The 16,341-nt window shown below is 44.3% G+C and overlaps 1 protein-coding gene across 5 annotated transcripts in view; it reads left to right on the plus strand.

Moving 5' to 3' along the window:
- CUL1 (cullin 1) overlaps nucleotides 1–16,341 on the plus strand; it is a 105,140-nt gene that overhangs the window by 27,974 nt on the left and 60,825 nt on the right. For 4 of the 5 annotated variants that reach the window (XM_023250691.2, XM_045052947.1, XM_023250690.2 and 1 more), the window contains exon 2: nucleotides 8,166–8,466. In XM_023250691.2, coding sequence (XP_023106459.1) covers nucleotides 8,327–8,466 — 140 coding nt within the window. In that variant the 5' untranslated portion in view covers nucleotides 8,166–8,326. Of the gene's footprint in view, nucleotides 1–7,435; nucleotides 7,727–8,165; nucleotides 8,467–16,341 lie in introns of those variants that run through there. The other variant, XM_045052946.1, reaches the window with a different exon arrangement.

Consider the following 16,341-nt stretch of genomic DNA (forward strand, 5'->3'; position numbering starts at 1 on the left):
TGTTTACCTAGCACTCCTCAGCGAAGACATCCTGTGCACCATTAATGTTGAGAAATCGGCTGTTTGGTTGGTTCACAGTGTGAATTGTTAGAAAGTCTGTTTACTACGGATTCTGTTGACTTTTCTGTCCCTTTGGAACAACACGGTCTTTGAGGGGAGTCCTTAAATAGACAACCTCCTTTCTCCTGTTAGGCTGTTTATTCTGACTCGTGTCCCATTCCGCCGTCTTGCTTTCCTAGGCGGACACGAAGGAGAAGAGCGCGGTGCGTCAGCATTTGTGGTGATTTGTTTGGCTTCGTGAGGTGCAACTGGGCTGCTTCTGCTTCCTGTCCTTGACCGGTTGCGTTTTGTGCCTCGGTTTCCTGTATAAATTAGCGTTTCTCCTGGATGTTCGTGACCGCAGACGTGAACGCTGTAACGTCAGGGGTTTGCGATACCAGAATACTCTTGAAAACTGCCTGGTTTCCTGAATAGATACCTGGTTGACTTTTGTCATTTGTTTCTTGTATTGATTGGCTTTTTGGACCTCCAAAGGTTTTTAGCTAAAATATTTTTACCCCTTACTTAAAAACCACTCGAAACTCTTTTTATGAAGTCTGCTCAAGGCCATGGGCAGTTTGGATGGCCTGGTCGTGAGGTGGAGGCTGTCCCGTTTGTAAAGTGCTGTCTCCGAAGTTGCAGTCCTGGCAGATAAGGCCTCGTGGGCGCCTGCGTCGTGGGTTATCACCCCAAGCAGTCTTCCTGTCCGTTTGGTTCACCAGACACTTGGGCGACGCATGCGCAGATTAGCCCCTTGCCCCCACGCCCCGAAGTGGAAAACCGCTTACCAGAGCGCCGTATATCCGTTGGGACAGCCTGGTGGATACGCGGGTGCCCCACCTGGCTGTCCCTTCGAGAGGGGACTTGACTGCCACCGTGGGCGGTGCGGGCAGCAGACGGCCCCGGCTTTCAGCTCCTCCGGGCCCGCCTCGGCCGCAGAGAGCTGCCCGGCCTGGCCCACTTCCAGCCACTGAGGCCAGTGCGGCCTTGTGTGTAGCATTGACAGGGCTGACTGCAGAGCTGGGGGCCGGGATGGGGGGTGTTGGGGGGGGCAGACGCTTCATTCCTAAGAAGCATCTCCCACCCAAACTCTGTCCCCGCCTCTGCCCCAGAGGGGCCACCCGGACACCAGCAGGTGGGCTGTTGTCAGCGCGTGGCCTCACCTCGAAGACATTTTCCTCATGTGCTTACTTGGAACGTCTCCTTGTCGACTAAGTTCTGGATTCCTTTCCTGTCATATTAGTAATAAATGTTGAAGCGTAAGGGTGTGAGACTCCCTAGGGGATACTGAGACTACGAGGTAAGGATGTCCTCTTTAAACTATTTGCTTAAATAGGTGAGGACGTTGTGAATTTTTGAGAACCTCACATCAGCTATGTATGAACCCTGAATACTCAGTGGGGACGATAGAAAACTAGAGCAGGTAGTTTCAAATAGACTAGTTTGCTTATTTTCCAGCATATTCTGCATATAAACTGAGGTGTGCCGTGGTACAAAGTTACACATATAGAACTAGACGCAAAGTGTGTGTAGTAGAGTCAACTTGACATTGTATTTTTATTTATTTATTTTTAACTTAATTTATTTTTTAAATTTAGATCTGAGTTAGCATATAGCACGACGATGATTTCAGGAGCAGATTCCTTAATGCCCCTTACCCATTTAGCCCACCCCCCACCCCACCACCCCTCCAGCAACCCTAAGTTTGTTCTCTGTATTGAAGAGTCTCTTCTGTTTTGTCCCCCTCCCTGTTTTTATATTATTTTTGCTTCCCTTCCCATATGTTCATCGGTTTTGCTCTTAAAGTCCTCATATGAGTGAAATCATGATATTCGTCTTTCTCTGACTAGTTTCATTTAGCATAATACCCTCTAGTTCCAAATGGCAGTAATTGCCATTGTAATACTCCATTGTATATATGTATATATACCACATGTTCTTTATCCATTCATCCATCGATGGACGTTTGGGCTCTTTCCATCCTTTGGCTATTGTCGATAGTGCTGCTATAAACATGGGGGTGCGTGTGTCCCTTTGAAACAGCACACCTGTATCCTGTGGATAAATGCCTAGTAGTGCAATTGCTGGGTCGTGGGGTAGTTCTATTTTTAGTTTTTTGAGGATCCTCCGTCCTGTGTTCCAGAGCGGCTGCACCAGTTTGCATTCCCACCCGCAGTGCAGAAACGTTGCTCTTTCTCCGCATCCTCGCCAACATCTGTCGTTGCCTGAGTTGTTCATGTTAGCCATTCTGACAGGTGCGAGGTGGTATCTCACCGTGGTTTTGATTTGTCTTTCCCTGATGATGAGTGATGTCACCCTGACATTTTAACATGAAAAGGTTGTGTTTGATCTTCTAGAGTGTGAGTGAGTCTTGGTGTAAAGGCTTAGAACTGGAATGGGAAGTGTAGCAGAGGAAGAAAAAGCACGTAAAGAACGTGTTTGGGCACATTTGGATGCCGATGCTGAGTTAGGAGAGTGGAGGTGTTCTAGAGAAAATTGGTGAATCTGGGTTTTTCTAAAGTTTTTTATTTTAACTCCAGTATTGTTAAGATACCATGTTCTGTTAGCTTCAGGCGTACAGTACGGTGAGTCAACAAATTCTCTCTGCTCGGTGCTCCTCGTGAGAAGTGTACTCTTTAATCCCCATCGGCTATTTCATCCATCCCCCCACCCACTTCCCCTCTGGTTAGCATCAGTTTGTTCTCTATAGGTAAGTCTGTTTCTTGGTTTGTCTCTCCTTTTTTCTCTGCTCATTTGTTTGGTTTCTTAAATTCCACTTATGAGTGATACCATATGGTATTTATCTTTCTCTGGCTTATTTTGCTTAGCATTATACTCTGGCTCCATCCATGTTGTTGCAGATGACAAGATTTCATTCTTCTTTTATGGCTGAATAATACTCCGTTGTATATATGCACCACATCTTCTTTATCCGTTCATCAGTTGATGGACACTTGGGCCACTTCCATAATTTTACTGTTGTAAATGCTGCAATAACATAGGAGTACATGTATCCCTTTGAATTAGTATTTTTGTATTTTGTGGGTACTTAGTACAGTTACCAGATCATAGGGTAGTTGTGTTTTAAGGAACCTCCATACTGTTTTCCACAGCGGCTGCACTAGTTTACATTCCCACAAGCAGTGCAAGAAGGTCCCTTTTTCTCCACATCCTGGCCGACACTTGTTTCTTCTGTTTTTGATTTTAGCCGTTCTGATCGGTGTGAGGTGATCTATCTCATTGTAGTTTGATTTGTATTTCCCTGATGATGAGTGATGTTGAACATCTTTCCATGCGTCTGTTGGCTAACTAGGTGTCTTTTTTGGAGAAATGTCTTTTCATCTTCTGCACATTTTTCAGTTGGTTTATTTGGGGTCTTTTTGGTGTTGAGTTGTATCAGTTCTTTATATATTTTGGGTACTAACCCTTTATCACATGTCATTTGCAAATATCTTCTTCCATTCAGTAGGTTGCCTTGCAGTTTTGTTGTTTTCTTTGCGTGTGGAAGGTTTTATTTTTATGTAGTCCCAATAGTTTATTTTTGCTTTTATTGCCCTTGCCTCAGGAGACATATCTAGAAAAACGTTGCTATAGCTGATGTCGTAGAAGTAGTAATACTGTCGGTGCTCTTGTCTAGGATTTTGTGGTTTCAGGTCTCACATTTAGGTCTTTAATCCATTTGAGTTTATTTTTGTGTATGGTGTGAGAAAGTGGCCTGGTTTCCTTCTTTTGCACGTAGCTGTCCAGTTTTCCCAGCACCATTTATTAAAGAGATGGTCTTTTTCCTCTTGCATATTCTTGCCTCCTTTGTTGAAGATTAATTGACCATATGATTGTGGGTTTATTTCTGGGTTTTCTCTTCTGTCCCACTGATCTATGTGTCTGTTTTTGTGCCAGTATTGTACTGTCTCGATCACTATAACTTTGTAATATAACATGTAGTCTGGAATTGTGATGCCTCCAGTTTTGTATTTCTTTGTCAAGACTGCTTTGGCTATCTGGGGTCTTTTGTGGTTCCATACAAATTTTAGGATTGTTTGTCCTAGTTCTATGAAAAATGTGTAGGTATTGATAGGGATTGCATTAAATCTGTAGATTGTTTGGATGGTGTAGACGTTTTAACAGTATTTGTTCTTCCAGTTCATGAGCATGGAATGTCTTGCCATTTGTGTTGTCTTCCATCTCTTTCATCAGTGTTTTATAGTTTTCAGAGTACAGGCCTTTCACCTCTTTGGTTAAGTTTATTCCTAGGTATTTTATTATTTTTGGTGCAGTTGTAAATGGAATTATTCTCTTAATTTCTCTTTCTGCTGCTTCATTATTAGTGCATAGACATGCAACAGGTTTCTGTACCTTGATTTTGCCAAATTCAGTGAATTCCTTTATCAGGTCTAGTAGTTTTTTGGTGGAGTCTTTAGGGTTTTCTTTAGATAGTGTCATGTCATCTGCAAATAGAGTTTCAGTTCTTCCTTGTTGCTTTGGATGCTTTTTATTTATTTTTCTGGTCTGATAACTGTGGCTAGGACTTGCAGGACTATGTTGAATGAAAGTGGTGAGAGTGGACATCCTTGTCTTGTTCCTGACCTTGGGGGAAAGGCTCTCAGTTTCTCCCCATTGAGTATGATGTTGGCCATGGGTTTTCATAAATGGCCTTTATTATGTTGAGGTGTGTTTCCTCCAAACCTACTTTGTTGAGGGTTTTTATCATGAATGGATGTTGTACTTTGTCAAATGCTTTTTCTGCATCTACTGAAATGGTCATATGGTTTCGTGTCCTTTTTCATTGTTGTGATGTATCACATTGATTGGTTTGTGACTGTTGAAATTGGTTCCCTATTTGTTGACACCCTAAAAATAAAAGAACCTAAAATTCACACCAGGGTATTGAGGAATACTGGCTTTTCAGAATCCAGATGTCAGGCTTGTTGTTCTGACACTTTCTAGCGTTGTAACATTGGTTAGGTTTGATTGCTTCCGTAAAAGGGAGGGCCAGAACTAACCATCTTTAAAGTTAACCTCCAATCTTACTGTAATTGGTTCTTATGAGCAAATATTTTTGGTACACAAATGCATAGTACATAAATTTTCCACTTTACAAGTGTGTCACATACCAAAAGTTAATGGGTTAGCTTCTTAGGTGCTTTATTCCACAGCAGTAGAGTTGTGTCTGTTTAGATTTACTATTATTAAGAGTACATAAGACAGTGCCTACAATAGTACCTGGCACATGGTAGTTTCGTACTAAATATTTGTTCAGTAAAATATTACTGATCACTGAACTCCTGGGCGTCTTACAAGTCTGTTTAAACACTGTGTTAAAATATGTATACGTTTGTAGTGACCAGAATAACAACATTAGTAAATGAATCAGTAAGAAAAATTTCAGCCTAAAATCTAGTGTTTGAAGGAAAAAGGGAAGAAACAAGATAGAATTTAATGGAGATTCTAAGTGAGGGTTTGAGGGTAAGTTCAGATGCTTTATAATGGTGATACTTCATTATTTGTAAATCCTTTAAAAACAGCTTTTCAGTTCCCCAATTTGTTATTTCATTTATTCATATACAACATTGATCTGTGTGCCGGGCTCCGAACTAGGTTCTCAGCAAAAGAGATGGTCTCTGTGCCATGAATCCTTCTCTGCAAAGAAGGGAGAGACACAGGCCTGGGATTACCAGGAATGAGAGTTCAGAAGGGAAAGTCCCACGAGGTGGGCGCACCTCACTGGTCTGGGACTTCTAGTGAGTGTCACCTGGCTGGACGTGGGCGGGGGAGCACAGGAGCTTTCCAGGCACAAGCAGCCTGGGGAGCGGCGGCAGTGATGATGATGACGACGACGATGACGACAGTGACCGCTGGGGAAGGAAACGGAGGTAGTAGTGAGTGGATGTGACGTGACCTCGAAGGTTAAAATCAGTAGCACTCAGATGTGAAAGAATAGGAACGAGGCATTCGAATTATCCCAGGTTTCTGGAGCTCACTGAGATGGGCGGCACCAGTGAACGGGGGATCTGGGGGCAGCTCCTGCGTTCAGCTGTACGCCTGCTGGGTGTGCGAGGTCTAGGAGGGGGTGTGAACTGGGCACTGAGATGTGTAGATGGGCCTGGACTCGAGAGAAGCAGTCTGGGTTGGAGATACACTTCGTGAGTCACTGGCAGGTGGGGGTTTGAAGGAAGGAGGTTGGGACACGTCCCCGTAGTAACCCGTTGAACTTGAAGGTACTTTTATGCGGCCCAGTGGAAGTGATACGGTGAGGAAAAGGTGAAAATGGAAAGAGTGGAACATTTTTCCCGGTTGCTGCTAGGAATTAAACGGGAAGAAAGAGGAGTAAAAGAGCATCTAGATGGATCTGAGAAGGCTTATCTAAGTTAGAATTAACTGAAGTGTGTGTGTGAGTCCGGGGAGTTGAAGTGATGATTTCCCCCGGGTGGAACACAAGGAGTGCGGGTTTAAATAGGTCGCGCCACCAGGCGGTACTACGGGTCCAAACACCCTGTCAAGTGGGGTGTTGGTGGGTATGATCCTCCCAAGGGAGACGGAAGGAAAGGCAGATGGAACATAGATTCCGGGAGCATTTGCGAAGTGGCTGCTGGGTGGTTGGTTTCCCTAAAACTTGAGGGAATTCTTCTGTCAGATACGTTTATGTTCTACATTTGAGCCTACTTCTTTGAGCGTATGCTGTAGAATACTTGCAGGATCAAGAGTGGTAGTGTGGCTTCATAAAATAGTAGGTCCCAAAGCTTAGATTATAATTAGTAGAGGGGTGCCTGGGTGCGTCAGTTGGTTAAGCGTCTGACTCTTGATCTTGGCTCAGGTCTTGATCTCAGGGTCGTGAGTTCAAGCCCCGCGTTGGGCTCCACACTGGGCGTGAAGCCTCCGTAAAAGCTAAATAAATATTAGAGATGATTTGGTTTTCGGACTTGATCCACAAGTATGAACTACATTCTCCTCAAATGTGCCTTAGCCTACAGGGAGCGCTAATGCCATGGAAAATGGAGAATGTACCGAATTACTTGCTGAACTCAAATTTGCACTGGCAAGCTTTGACAACCCATTCTTACTGCTCCAGACATCATTTACCTCCAACATTTATTGTATGGAGCCATTCAAATAATTCAGTGTTTCTTAATTTGACAACAGAAGTACTTGTTTAAAAGCCTCCACATTTCAGTGTGATGTACGTAGATGATCCTTAAGGTGTGACTGTAGTATTACGTATTGAGAAGTACTGAGTTACTAGGCTATGGAATACCTCCGGCCCTTTATCTATGGATCTGAAATCCTGAAGCATTAAATTCTATTTTGCAGGAGCCTTATACACTTGGAAATAATAGCCAGTATTAATTGTGAAGCGTTGACTATGTGTTAAATATCGATAAGGTAGTAAATAACAGAGGCATTATCTTATTTAGACTTCACAGTAACTGTCTGAGAAAAATGATCTGCCCCCCCTTTTGAGGATTAAGAAATCGAGGCTGAGAAGTGAAGTACCTTGCCGAAGACCTCATACCTAGTAGGTGTGGAGCCGAGCTTCAGACCCCGGCCACTGAATTTAGGGGACATTTTAAATTTTGATGATTCCTGCCAAATTCCCTTCTAAAAGGGGGAGTGACCGTTTCCCTGCACCTTCAACCTCCCCAACATCTGCGTTCCTGCAAAGTGCTAAGTGAAAAACTGTTAGAATTCACAGGTAACTAGTGCGGTTGGTTTTTCCTACTTTTTAGGTGTTTGTGTTTGGCTTTCTGGGAGTTAGCTTTGCCTTTTTTCCTTTGAGTTTATCTTTCTAGTTGTTATGTAGGCCAAGTGGTTAAGTTTAAGTTTTGATACCTTCAGGAGGCAAAAAAGAGCAACAGTGTTAGCTGTGCTTCTGCAGTTTCACCCGGCTTTTCTTGTGAACACTTTTCTTGTGAGTTCATAGGATTCCGACCTAAATCCCTGATAAGTAAGCTTATCTCTGTACGTAGACCATCTAACATGAGTTTGTTTCCACAGAGAAAGAGAAATATTCTCTAGATTAGAGTGGTGCCCACTAATGCCCACAGACTGAATATTTCTGTGTGCGTGGCAGGCACCCCATTACCCACCCCAGGATGTCGAGAAAGAATTAATTGGCTTCATTTCTTCCTCAGGTTTGCCTGCAATGAGATTTCATTCTCTACATATAAAGGACATCCTTTCTGAGCTGCTGTGAATAAATTTGGAATGATACTGTATATTTTCATCTGATGGAGAATTAGCTGTACCTTGAGTTTGGATTGCTGCACTGGACGACCTAAGAGTATCGCTCACGATGTCATCAAACAGGAGTCAGAATCCCCATGGACTGAAGCAGATTGGCCTTGACCAGATCTGGGACGACCTCCGCGCTGGAATCCAGCAAGTATATACCAGACAGAGTATGGCGAAATCCAGATACATGGAGCTCTACACGTATCCTACTGCTTGAGCTGAGATTAATTTGCTTAGAAGTTCAGTTATTTACCAGTATGATCTGTGAATGGTTAGAAATTTTACATCGTGTTTTCTCTTTGCATTTTCACCCTGTGATATACTCAGAGTCCTTTTTTAGCTTTAAAAATTAACTCACACTCTTTAAGTGTTTTGGCCAGAGGTAAAATTGGCTAGTTGGTTAGTCCAAAGCAGTGCTGTGCAGTATAGTCGTTACTGACTACGTGTGGCTGTTTACATTGGCAGTCACTAAAATGAACAGTTCCTAAGTCACGGTATCTGTACTTCAGGTGCTTGATAGATGGCACACTACTTCGTCGCTGCGGAAAGTTCCATCGGACCGCGCCAGTGAAAGCAGGGGAGCGTTGGTTTCTGTGTTGTCTGCGGTCGCCTTTGTGCTTCAGGGCCTGAGCAGGGTGCTTGCATCAGAAATGGTCTGGTCCTCCGTGGCTCAGGACGTGGTTCGAGGCCCGCACTGGCCTCTGCGCTGACAGCGCGGGGCCTGCTTCGGATCCTGTTTTCCTCTCTCTGCCCCACGCTCACTCTCTAAAAAAATAAATAAACGTTAAAAAGAAAAAATAAAAGCAGTCTGGCCCACAAAGCCAGAAATATCTGCTGTCTCGCCCTTTATGGGAACAGTTCGCTGACCCTTATCTAAAGGGTTACCACGTCGAGCAAAAAGCTTGACAGTCACGACCTTGTTTTACACATACGGTATTAAAGTATCTCATTCGCTCGTTATGTGGTCCATGGTGTGTGCAAGGGACTGTCTGCCTGCCACAAAGATCATGAGGGTGTAAAAGACATAGCTCCTGTTCTCTAGTATGTACTTGACGATACACTTTTTAACTTGTAAGTTTCTTGATTCCATTCAGATATAAGAAATTGAAATTTAAGCTAACTCCCTAGACAGCAGTTTGCTACCGCTTTGCTGGTTCTAGTAGTTTAAAGTTGCTAGTTCAGTGGAGATTTAATCTTAGATTTTTAGTATGTATCCATAGTTGTCAAACTTGGCTATGTGATATTCCAGTGTACCCTCAGCTATGCTAACATTTTAGGATCGTCCCCCCAAATTAGCATTACTTTAAATAGACATGAAGCTGCATGTCTAACTCAAAATTAACTTAAAAGTTATTATAGTTGTGTACATATTCCTATGTGCGAGTACATTTACGTTGTTAAAAAACCAACTTAATTGAGATATAACTCCCATACTGTAAAATTCACCCTTCTTTTTTTTTTTTTTTTTCAGTGTTTATTTATTTTTGGGACAGAGAGAGACAGAGCATGAACGGGGGAGGGGCAGAGAGAGAGGGAGACACAGAATCGGAAACAGGCTCCAGGCTCTGAGCCATCAGCCCAGAGCCTGACGCGGGGCTCGAACTCACGGACCGCGAGATCGTGACCTGGCTGAAGTCGGACGCTTAACCGACTGCGCCACCCAGGCGCCCCAAATTCACCCTTCTTTAAGTGGTTTTTAGTATATTCCCAGGGCCGTGCAGCCACCAACATGGTCTCATTTTAGGACATTTCCATCACCGCCAAGAGAAGATCCGTACCCATGAGCAGTCACTGTCGTTCTTGCTCCCCTCGGTCCCCGGCAACCACTAATCAACTTTCTGTCTGTGCATTTGCGTGTTCTGGACATTTTAGAAACGTGGAATCACACAATGTTTAGCTTTTTGAGACCGGCTTTTTTCACTTAGCACGGTGTTTGTGGCTTCAGCCTTGTGTCACGTGTCCGCACATCCTCCTCCTGACGGCTGGATTGCAGGGACACATACCGCGTTTTGTTCATCCGTTCGTCAGTGATGGGCCGCCTGGGTTGATTCCACCCTTTGGCTCTTACTGAACTATGCTGTTGTGAATATTGTTGTCTTGGGTGGATAGCTGGGAGTGGATTGCTGGGTCACAGGACATAGAGAAAGCCTTTAAGGAGGATAGGATCTTTGACAGAAGAGAGGAGGTTCCTCCACTCGAGGGTTGTGGCTTACCTAGGTGTATGACCTTTATGATCTTTTTTGTTTTTGTTTAATCCTGTAAGTAATACAGCTGAAGGTGGTGATTTCAGTGGCGAGACAAGGCACTTGGCTGGGTTTCTGGTGTGCGGAAAGCCCAGGGAGCCCCGGTGTGGAGACCAAAGACGTCTAATTGCTGATTTGTCTCTGGGGAATTTCTTCACATGTGATTTTTGGCTAAATCAGATTGATCCTCTGTCCAGGACCATGCCATGCTCTCAGAACTCTGAGAATGTAGAAACAGCAGTTACTGGCTTCTTTTATTCTGTAAATAATTAGAATGTGTAGTTCTGCAGTTTTTAAATTTTTTTGGAAATGCTGCCCTTCAATTGAGTATTCTTTTCCTCCCAGTTGCGTTTGACAACATAACAGCTTTATACATTTATTACGAGTGGAGAGGCCGACTGAGTCTAAAATATCTTACTTTAATTCTTCAGGTATTTATGAAATAACAGCTACAGTTGGAGTCTTATGTGTCAGGCCTTGGGCCAGGAAGCATCTTCGTCTTCCTCAAGGCTTGCATTGCCCCCGAGGGCAGGTGGGAGTGACCCTCCTCTGTTGGTGTCGGAAACCACTTCCCCAAAGGCTCATGTAACTTGCTTGATACGGCAGCCACAGTAAATGATGGCGGTACTAAAATGCGCAGTAGCCTGACCCTAGAAACCTGCCTTTATCCGCTAACCACCTTCAGATTCTGTATCTGAGTGAATCCTGTTGCTCAAAGTATTTGCAGTATTGGTGGTGTTATTGTCACAACTAGAACTTTGGGGCGTCGCGCACGCTTTTCCGGAGCATGTGGTCACTTGCGTTGAGGGTCCCCTAAGACCGGGTGCTGTTGGAGACACCGTGGCAGTGCTAGCCCCGCCTCCGTTTGCGGAACACTGCAGATTTTTGTAAAGTTTTCTCTTCGGGTGTGTGTTCGGTCTCCGTGTTAACCACTTGCTGACTCGCCTTTTAAAATAATCTCCTCTGGGCTGGTTTACACTGACATCTGACACTTGGCGGTTGTCAGGTTGTGTTTCAGGTTAGCGGGTGCTTTTGGTCCTGGGAGGAGGGAGCAGACTGTGCACCCACTGTTCACTCTGCAAGGTCAGAGCGTCCTTGGCGATAGTTGCTGACGGAGAATGGGTTAGAATCAGGCGAGAGGAAAAGCTGGTTGAGAGGAAAGAGGGATCCTTTTCCTTCCTAACTCTGGCTGGGGGCTAACGGCTCAATTTTTACCCTTTGTTTATCCTGGAGAAACATGTGACTTGCTTTCTAGAGAAAATACCCTGCTTTTGAATGTGAAACAAATATTCTTAGAGCCTTATTATACAGTGTAAACATTTTTCTTGACTTTTTAACTCAAAATGGCAAAGGAAAGAGAAAGGTGTTTTTGGAAAGAAAACAGTCCCAGAGCATCTGCAGTCAGAAAGATCTAGTTCACTCACCTTTGTTTCCAGCCGCTACTCTCAGGGGCTTCATTTTTCTTCTACAGTTTGAGCCTCAAGCCCTTGCTCCTTCCGGCATGTCTGTCTGTCCAGTCTTTGTCTCCTAGCTTCTAACTTTCCTTGATGTCTTACGTACTATACAGCCGACCCTGGAACAGCACGGCAGTTAGGGGCATTGACCTCCTGTGCAGTGAAAAAGCCGCATATAGCTTGACCCCCCCCCCCCAAAATTTAATAGCCAAGTACTTTCAACTGTGGAAACCCAACTAAGAACATAAACAGTCGATTAACACACATTTATGTCATATGTATTGTTTACTGTGTTCTCACAATAAGCTAGAGAAAAGAAAATACTAAGAAAATCATAAGAGAAAGTACATTTACACTACTGTATGTAGCGAAAACAAATCACATTTAAGCAAACCCGTTCAGTTCAACCCTCTTGTTCAAGAGTCAACTGTTGGGGCGCCTGAGTGGCTCAGTCGGTTGGGTGTCCAACTGCGGCTCAGGTCATGATCTCACAGTTCATGGGTTCGAGCCCCGCATAGGGCTCTGTGGTGACAGCTCAGAGTCTGGAGCCTGCTTCCCATTCTGTGTCGCCCTCTCTCTGCCCATCCCCCACTCACACTCTTGTCTCTCTCTCAAAAAGAAACAAACCTTGAAAATACATGTTTGTTTTTTTTTAAAGTCAAGTTTTTTTAAAAAGTCAATACAGCAACTTTTTTTTTTCCCAGTAAAATACAGGCGTGCGTTCTGTGCTGGTGGGTATGTGATAGGTGGGTAAACAATAGTAGACTTCTTCCTTTTTGAAAAATTGAAATAGGTAATGTAATTTCTTAGTCAGTTTATTGACACTTCAGGTGTCATGCTTCGCTCAGAGCAAGCGTGGGTCTTGATGAGTGGAGCAAACGTTTATGGTGAGAACGCAGGATGATGGAGGGTCCTTGTGGTGTAACTGAGAGCGGCCCATCTGGTCGAGTGTGGTAGAAGTTTCTGGTTTCGCTGGGCGCCAGATCTGCCTGCCCTCCTTTCCAGATCACAGGCCTTTTTTCCCTTGGTCAGTATACACCGCAGACCATGTTTTGCCTTCCCCTGGGATCCAGAGAAACCTCCGCGTTGGTGTCTTTCATTGTTTCCTTATGCCTACGAAAGTTCTCAACGCTGGAGTTCGGATTTTTCCCTGTGGTGCTGTGAGCTGAATTAGTTGATTCTGTTTTATTAGCCTCGTTTTTTGTTTGTTTTTCGAAGTCTTCTTTTTCCCCAGCAGTACACTCAGGATCCCGTTCCTGTTTCCAAGTCTTGGCCGTTCACCTCGCAGTAAGTGATAACAGACCTAGTCAGGATTCATATTTACTCTCCGTCCTGATGTTCTGTGACACAGTTCATGGTCCCTGGGCCTGGGGGCACCTTTGCACCCAGAGTGACTGAGCCCTCGGCCGCGCATGCTTCGCAGGCACAACGTGCCAGGACGTGCTGGTCCTACCGCGGCCAGTGCCTGCCAGCTGCGTGGTCACGTCCCAGCTGCTGCTGTCACTCGTCAGGCTGACATGCTCTGGCCCTGGCCAGCTCTTCCTAGGAGCCGTGGGGAATATTCCAGTAGCTCAGCCTACCTGCTGCCAGATTCCCTCTTACCTTTAGAGAAAGCTCAGAATCTCCTAGAAAAGCTGATCAAACCGAAAGAATAACAAATTCTTTCACAACAGATTCATGATGACCCGTGTCTTCTTTGAAATAACCATCCAGCCCAACGAATGCATTTGGATGTTTTCGTCTTGTACTTTTTTTTTTTTTTAATAGTCTCACATGGATATGTTTGGCTCACCTAATGAATGTGGCTAACATCAGATAAACCTAAACATAAAGGTATTTTACAGTTTTTCCAAATGTAGCTACCGTTCTCCTATGTATTTATCCAGACTTTTAGAGTGAGGTTCTAAAGGACATAACTGATTCATAGAAGAAATGCAAATGGTCTGTAGGCGTATGAGAAAATGTTACAACTTATAATTGTTACAGAAATGAAGAATTAAATTTTTTACACCAAAACTGAAAACCGTTTTAAAAGAAGTGATTGTAACCAGTGTTTGGCAGACTACAGAGGGAGGTGAAATTCCTGTCGTCAGATGGAAACGTTAGTTTGCTGTGATCTTTCTGGGGAGACATTTAGAAATATAAAGACAGTGTTTTGGCTTTCTAACTTTTAACTCTGTTCTAAGGAAGTCGTGGTATTCAAATTGTACGTACAAGGCTATTCAGAATATTTTAGTAATAGGAAACCGTGGAAACCAACCTCAGTCTTCATCACTAAAGATGAAGTGGTATTTAAAGGTTATAAACAGCCAATAGAGATACACTGCAGGATATTCTTGGACATGTAATAATGTCTGTAACAAGGGAGAAGCCGGATGCAAAGTGGTACGTGTTCTGTGAACCCTCAGTGCATCCTCTCTGCTTGTGAAAAACCACATCGCCCCATATTGAAGGTAGCTCTCCAGAGGTATGGGGCTTATCACTGGTATTTTTTTTTAATAGATGCTAATTTCTTTTTTTTAATTTACTCTGGAGAGAGTGAGAGAGCACACACGTGAGCTGGGCAGAGGGGCAGAGGGAGAGAGGGAATCTCACACTCCGCGGGGCTCGATCCACAACCATGGGATCGTGACCTGAGCTGAAATCAAGAGTCAGACACTCAACTGACTGAGCCACCCGGGCGTCCCTAGATGGTACATTTTTAAATGATCTTCTGTGCTTTCTAGATTTTCAGTGTAGAACATGCATATTAAAATACCATTTATTAGTTGTTTTCATTATGCAAATATAAGTCCTAGTTACACTTACTTGCAAAACTCTGCCTTTCACCACTGACCTAATACTTTTAAAATAGTTTGTAGGGGGTGCGTGGGTGGTTTAGTTGGTGAAGCATCTGACTCTTGATTTTGGCTGTGGTCATGATCTCACGGTTGTGGGATTGAACCCCTCCTCTGGCTCCATGGTAGGCGTGGAGCCCGCTTAAGGTTATCTTTTTCTTTCCCTCTCCCTCTCTCCCTCTCTCCCTCTCTCTCCTCCCCTGTATTCACTCACTAGCTCTGTCTCAAAAAAAATAATAATTTTTAGGATTGAGAAACTATATTTAACTTTGAGGGAGAACCCACAGAAATGATATTGCATCATTGCCTCTAGAAGTGATATTTTGTTAATTAGTTGTACAAATGTGCTATGTTCAGGTTCTTTTCCTTCTAAATGTGAATCCTGGTGTACGTATTTAGACTGCTTTGAGCATTTTCAGACAAATTTTATAGTTAATCACTATCAGTTGCAGGCAGACTTGGCTTTTGAGATAGGCTGTGGATGTGCATTTGCTTTATACGGGACATCCTTTTCGGAACCGTACCGACAGTGGCCCAGCGACGGCCGATTCTTTCCTAACTTTACAGACCAGCTGTGCCAAGTGGGAGGTGGATTTGCTGCTCCTGCCAGTTGTCCCGGCACGTTTGTTGACATGTGAAGATAGATAGAATTTTTAATGCAACTTTCAGTGTAGCCTTTCCAGATGATTATAATACAAGCTAGCTGTTCAAGATTCCACTGTAAGTTCCCGTTGGGTAAGAAGCGGTGGTAGGAAATAGTTCTGTTTAGGTTTGCTTCTTTAATTGAATTGACTTTTCCGTTAGAAGATGAAAATGGTTTGCGTTTGGTGGTAACTCAGAGTCGCGGAGCGATTCCCCAGATGTGTTTAAGTCGGAGGTGTGGTGCTGGGGGTGACGGTCACCGGAGTCCCCCTCCTCTCCCTTAAGCGCTGGCAGTAACCCCCCTGGCTTCCGGCGGGACATATCAGCGGGAGATGAACCGAGCCGTCCTTTGCGGCCCCCGCTGCGGGGAAGGTGCTCTGCAAACATCTACAGAAATGTGCGCATGTGTGGCTTGGCCCTAGACCCCTTTGTATCTGATGTAACCCCTTTCTGTGACTTGTCCCCACCAGTCACGCAGAAGTATACCTCGGAAATGGTTGAACGGTTGTGGGGTGAGAGAGAGTGACTTGGCCCATTTTGGAGGCAGAACCAGGCTTGGCTCCTTAACGCGAGCCGCCACCCCACCGACCCCTTTCCAGCCTGCCGTGGCCGCGAGGCTTGGACAGACCTCTGAGCGAGAGGCCCCGTGTCCGCTTGGATCCCCTTCCGCTTTCTGCCGCTGGCTGTGTTGCCAAAGAAACCCCAGGGAGCTTTTTGAAAAGACTCTCCAAAGTTTTAAAAGGCAAATATGTGGGTTTGTTAGACTCTGGCTGCCTTAGCGTCGAACAACTAACCCATTGACTATTGAATGAAGCTTCAATTCTATTTTATTACTTTTTAGGCTTCTAGTTTATTTTTACCTCTGGATGGTTTCCTCTTAATTCCTATATTTAATCCTCA

The sequence above is a fragment of the Felis catus genome, chromosome A2 (assembly GCF_018350175.1).
Source record: "Felis catus isolate Fca126 chromosome A2, F.catus_Fca126_mat1.0, whole genome shotgun sequence".
Lineage (NCBI taxonomy): Eukaryota > Metazoa > Chordata > Mammalia > Carnivora > Felidae > Felis > Felis catus.